The 5,642-nt window shown below is 36.1% G+C and overlaps 1 protein-coding gene across 1 annotated transcript; it reads left to right on the top strand.

The window, feature by feature from the left end:
* Nucleotides 1-684: 684 nt before the first annotated feature.
* Nucleotides 685-1,071, top strand: LOC107907974 (uncharacterized). Its single transcript, XM_016835265.1, has one exon. The coding sequence runs from the start codon at nucleotides 685-687 to the stop codon at nucleotides 1,069-1,071; it is 387 nt and encodes a 128-aa protein (XP_016690754.1).
* Nucleotides 1,072-5,642: the final 4,571 nt, after the last annotated feature.

The raw sequence follows: 5,642 nt of genomic DNA, 5'->3' as shown, positions 1-5,642 counted from the left end.
GAAATCTAAGCAAAAAAAAACCCTTGCGTTCATAGGGATTCGAACACAAGACCTCCACCATAATAACACACCATTTAACCACTAAACCAGCAAGCCCATTCTGATGTAATTTACCTAAAAATCAAATAAAAGCCTACTAAACAAGAGTAAGGCCTAATTCATTCAAAATACCAAAATTTTCCCAAGTGAAGGCTTGAACTTGGGACATCCCAAACACTCCCAGAACACATAACCACTAAAGCTGATAGATATTTGTGTCATATTTTCACAATAACGAAATTAGATATTTTGGGGCAATACACTCATGAGCATATTTTATTATTATAGATTAATTATGCCTTCTATATCGTTATGATCAGTCCTTGAGAAGGACAAGTTGAATGGCTCAAACTTCCTTCACTAGTTCCGTATATTAAGGATTGTCCTCAAACAAGGACAAAAATTATATGTAATTGAAGAATCGGTTCCTTATGAACTAGCAGCTAATGCCTCTAGAGCTAACAAAGATGCTTATAAGAAGCATCTTGGTGACTTGTTAGACATAAGATGTCTAATGCTTGCCACCATGACTCTTGAGCTTCAAAAGCAACTGCCTATGATATGATCCAACACTTCAAGGAATTATATGAGGGGCAAGCACGTCGAGAGAGGTACGAGACCTCTAAAGCTTTATTTCGATGCAAAATGGTAGAGGGAACTCCTGTTGGAACTCACATTCTCAAGATGATAGGCTATATTGAAAGCCTTGAAAGACTAGGATTCCTTATAGGTGTGGAGTTGGCCATCGATGTTATCCTGCAATCATTGCTGGATAGTTTTAGCCAATTTGTCCTTAATTTCAAAAAGAATGAGATTAATAAGACTTTTCTACAGTTGCTCAACATGTTACAAACTGTTGAAAGTATCATGAAAAAGATTGGGCCTAAGCCCATTCTGATTGTTCGCAAGGATAAGGGCAAAGGAAAGGCTAAGGCTAAGGTCAAGCCCAACAAAGGAAAAGTTGCATTGAAACCTAAAGCAGGAATTGCTAAGGAAGAAAAATGTTTCCATTGTGGTAAGACCGGACATTGAAAAATGAACTACCTTGCCTATCTTGAAGAGTTTAAGAAGGAAAAGGAAAACGGGGCGTTCGCTTCAGGTATTTATGTTATTGATATTAATTTATAACATCTACTTATTTGGTATTAGATATCAGATGTGGTTCTCATATTTGTACCTCTGTACATGGATTGCAAAAGAGTAGAAATCTGGCTAAAGGAGATGTGGACCTACGAGTTAGGAATGGAGCAAGAGTTATTACATTAGCTGTAGAAAAACATGTTTTATCATTGCCTAGTGGACTTGATTTAATTTTGGAGGATTGTTATTTTATGCCAAGTTTGACTAGAAACATTATTTCAATTTCTTGTTTAAAAAAATTTGGTTTTGAGACAGTTATTAAGAATAATTATTGTTCATTTTATCTCAATAATGTTTTCTATGGTTCGACATAATTAGTAAATGGCCTCTACATTTTAGATCAAGATAGACACATTTACAACATAAATACTAAAAGATAAAAAATAAATGACTCTAATCAAACTTATCTTTGGCATTACCGTTTGGGCCATATAAGTGAGAAGCACATATCAAAGCTCCACAAAGATGAGATTTTGGATTCTTTTGTTTTTGAACAATTAGATATATGTGATCTTGCTTGTTGGGTAAAATGACTAAAACTCCTTTTAATAGTAAAAGTGAACGAGCTAGTGATTTATTGGGCTTAATACATATTGATGTTTGTGGACCAATGAACACACAAGCCAGAGGGGGTTTTTAGTACTTCATTACTTTCACTGATGACTTCAGTAGATATGGGTATATTTATCTTATGCATCATAAATATGAATCTCTTGAAAAGTTCAAGGAATTTAAAAATGTAGTAAAAAACAACTAGGTAAAGTATTAAGGCACTTCAATCAGATCGAGGAGGAGAATACTTAAGCTTAGAGTTCGATGAGTTTCTGAAGGAATGTAGGATTGTCTCACAACTTACAACTCTTGGTACTCCATGATGGAATGAATTTTCTGAAAGGAGAAATCGAACACTGTTGGACATGGTTCAATCAATGATGAGTCATGTTGATCTTCTCACTTCCTTTTAGGAACATGCACTTGAAACAACTTCTTTCACACTAAATAGTGTTCGATCTAAATCAGTTGAAAAGACACAATATGAGATGTGGATTTGGAAGTGTCCTAGTATGTCTTTCATGAATATTTAGGGTTATGAAGCTTATGTTAAATGTTAGGCGTCTACTAAGCTCGAACCCAAATTTTAAAAGTGCATCTTTGTGGGATATCCTAAGGAAACTAAAGGATATTATTTCTTCAATCCTACAGAGAACAAAATGTTTGTTATTTGGACATGAGTCTTCCTTAAAAGAGAGTTTGTCTCTAGAAATGGAAGTGGTTAAAGAATAGAACTCGGAGAAATTTGAGAACAACAACAGGTCACTGAACCAGAGATTGTACAACAACATGTTCCCCAAATTGTTGTGAAACAATCAACTATATTGGAAACACAACTACCGCGAAGATCTTTAAGAGAATGCCATGTACCTGATAGATATGGATTTCTCATTACAACACATGGTGATATTCTACTTATGGATCAAGATGAGCCTAGGACTTATCAAAAGGCGATAGCGAGCCCAAATTTTAAGAAATGGCTTGAGGGTATTACTTTGCCACGTACTATGGTGCACACTAGTCTTTCTATCCATCCCTTATAACTATACAGAGTTCATCATTTGTTCAATGTCCACCCAAATACGTTGTCTTTAGATGGTCATCATGAAAATCGTACTTCAAATTTTGCCACGAAGGTATTCCTCTTTAGATAAGTTTTCCACAAAGGCTTTCTTTTAACAGAGATAGCCACAAAGGCTTCCTTTCAAGGATAGCCTTAGCCATAAAGGCATCCTTTCAGAGATAGCAAAATAGGTACCCTTTTACAAAAATTGGTGTTTTTAACTATAGGGATTCGCCTATACTCACTATCGTGAGGTTTGTCCCTCATCGCTGGTACCCACCCAACCGTCCTTTAAATATTCCGTATAATGTCATGGCCCGCCAATGTCTTATACTATATGGTCTTCAGAGTGTCATGGTCATGGACTTCTCCTTCTCAAAAATTCGTGCGGACCTCTTTAGATGACTCTGGAGACAGACACATACTCATCATGCGGACTCATGCTTGGCAGACTCATTCCTTTTAGATTTCTTCATAAAAATGCATTTGTGCTTTTAGAAATATAACACTTTTCCTTAAACTTCATGCATAGACTATTCATTTAGTGACTTATTCATGACAACCACAATCATGCTTTCAGACATATTTTACATGCATATAATTATTTTCTTATCAGAGGTGTAGTATCATACTTTACTAGTTTCAGTTTCATACTTTAGTAAATTAGTGTAGAAATATCAAAACTACAATATACATGTAAGAGTTAGTTTAGAGACTCACCTTATAATATTAAAGACAACTTAAACTTCAGATCTAGTCCCTTTCTTCTAGGAATCAACCACTTGAGCTCTAGATCCTTTATTCAACCGATGCTATGGCCTCCTCACCTCGCCAAATAGAGACAGTTTGTTAGAGTTCATTCGAGAAACCTTTCACCTCTACTTTAACTCAAACATATCACTAAGCCTTATTTATTCAAGTATACTTACAGATCTACAGTTCCTTAGCAGACACAGTCATGAAACATACATTGTTGATAAAGAAATCACTAGCAGAAATCAGGGTTTAAGACTCATTTGTTGGGAGGCAGCCTTCATCTTCTCAAGGCCTTCATCCTTAAGAAGGGAGACAACCCCCTTAACTTAATTTGAGTGTCTTTTTAACTTATCTCAAGTTTTCATAGGGACTTGGAAAAGGTCACGTCCAAACTGAGCGGCTTATCAAAATATGCCATGTCTAAGAGACTTACTTAACACTCCTTCAACCTTTGAATCTTTTATTTCATATTTGGTTAGTTCCTAACCAGCTTTCTTAACAAATAGATTGGTACATGACCACTTTGGTCACTGGAGGTATTACGCCTTCTAGCGTGACCTCATACCTAATAACCATACTTTTCATTTCACTTATCATCCTAATCTGACTAGGAATCCTTGTTTACTTATTTCCATATTAGAGTCTGTCCTTTCTATACGCCAAAAATGCATTTGGGTAACTACTATTATTTAGTCAAATATTCCTCATTATGGTTCCTTAATCATTCCTATTACAGAGGGCTATATAAACAAAACACTCTCGGTTCACCTACTCTCTACGCTAGAATGACCCCTTTTTGGGTGAACACTACTTAGCTTATCGTACATCTTTATAACCAGGTGTCTTATTCATATACCCTTAACACTATTCTTGTTTCAACATACTTATTTTTCCCAAAGGTTAGCCATAGGCTTCATTCCTTCAGAATCCACCAAACCATAGCGTCATTAACGTGCTCAAAAAGTAACTTATTACTTAATTCAATCTTAACGTTGAGCACTTAAACTATCATTTTAAGCTTTATTCCCTATGGACTATATTTCAAACTTTCAGGACTTCATTCAAGGGTGTACTCAAAGGGTTCTTATACTTGGTCTAGTTCTAACACTATACCTATTCAAAACTTATCTTGTAACACCCCTAACCCCTCTCTGTCACCGATTAGGGTTACGAGCATTACCGCACAACCCAAAAATTTATATTTAATTTCATTCAATATCATAATCATAACTTAAACCATTCATGCATACACACATTGTTCCTAAATCGAGCCCTCGATGCCCTAAAAATACTTTAGAAACAAATCGGGACTAATTTGAAATCATTTGGAAAGTTTAGAAAATAATTACAAAAAATTTTGATACAGGGGTCACACCGCCGTGTGGCCAGGCCATGTGCCTCACACTGTTGAGGCACATGTTCGTGTCTCAAGCCGTGTAACAATTGAAATAGGGACACACGACCTTGTCCCAGCTCATGTAACTCATGGAGTAGGGTCACATGGCTGTGTAACTCTCGAAATAACCCTACACGCCCATGTGCCAGGCCATGTGCTAACTGACTTACACCCTAAGCACTCAATAGATGACGCACGACATCGCCAAGCTGTGTGTCTCACACGGCCAAGTCACATGTCCATGTGTCAGGCCGTGTGGACCCAAAATGTACCTTAAACAACAAGTTTACCATTTCCAACTTGCTTAGGCATCAAGCAACTCAAAAATCAATCATTTAACCTATTCAAAAGACAATCAAACATACTTAAAACATGCCAAAACAATCATCTTAGGTGCCTAACCAATGTACCCTCATTTCAAAATGTATCAACAATGCATCATTCAAACCAATGTTTTAAGCATGCCAAAATCACTCAATTTAGCCTAATATATATAGCTACCTAAGACATCAAATTTAAGGTTCACAGACATACTAAGCCTTGGATCAAAACAACATACCAACTTATGGCTTCAAACACAAACATATACTTATAACTAAATTTACATCCTATTCACAAAATAACTAACAACAAAGACTCCCTAGGAACATGCCATTACGAGTTGAATTGCTGAAATTTACATCCCATTCACAACAT

Source organism: Gossypium hirsutum, chromosome D02 (assembly GCF_007990345.1).
Source record: "Gossypium hirsutum isolate 1008001.06 chromosome D02, Gossypium_hirsutum_v2.1, whole genome shotgun sequence".
In the NCBI taxonomy this organism is placed as follows: Eukaryota; Viridiplantae; Streptophyta; class Magnoliopsida; order Malvales; family Malvaceae; genus Gossypium; species Gossypium hirsutum.
This window is presented reverse-complemented; position numbering and strand designations above follow the sequence as displayed.

What these genes read in the sequence shown, in the direction of transcription:
- LOC107907974 (XM_016835265.1), top strand. Translation starts at nt 685, where the DNA reads ATGGTAGAGGGAACTCCTGTTGGAACTCACATTCTCAAGATGATAGGC.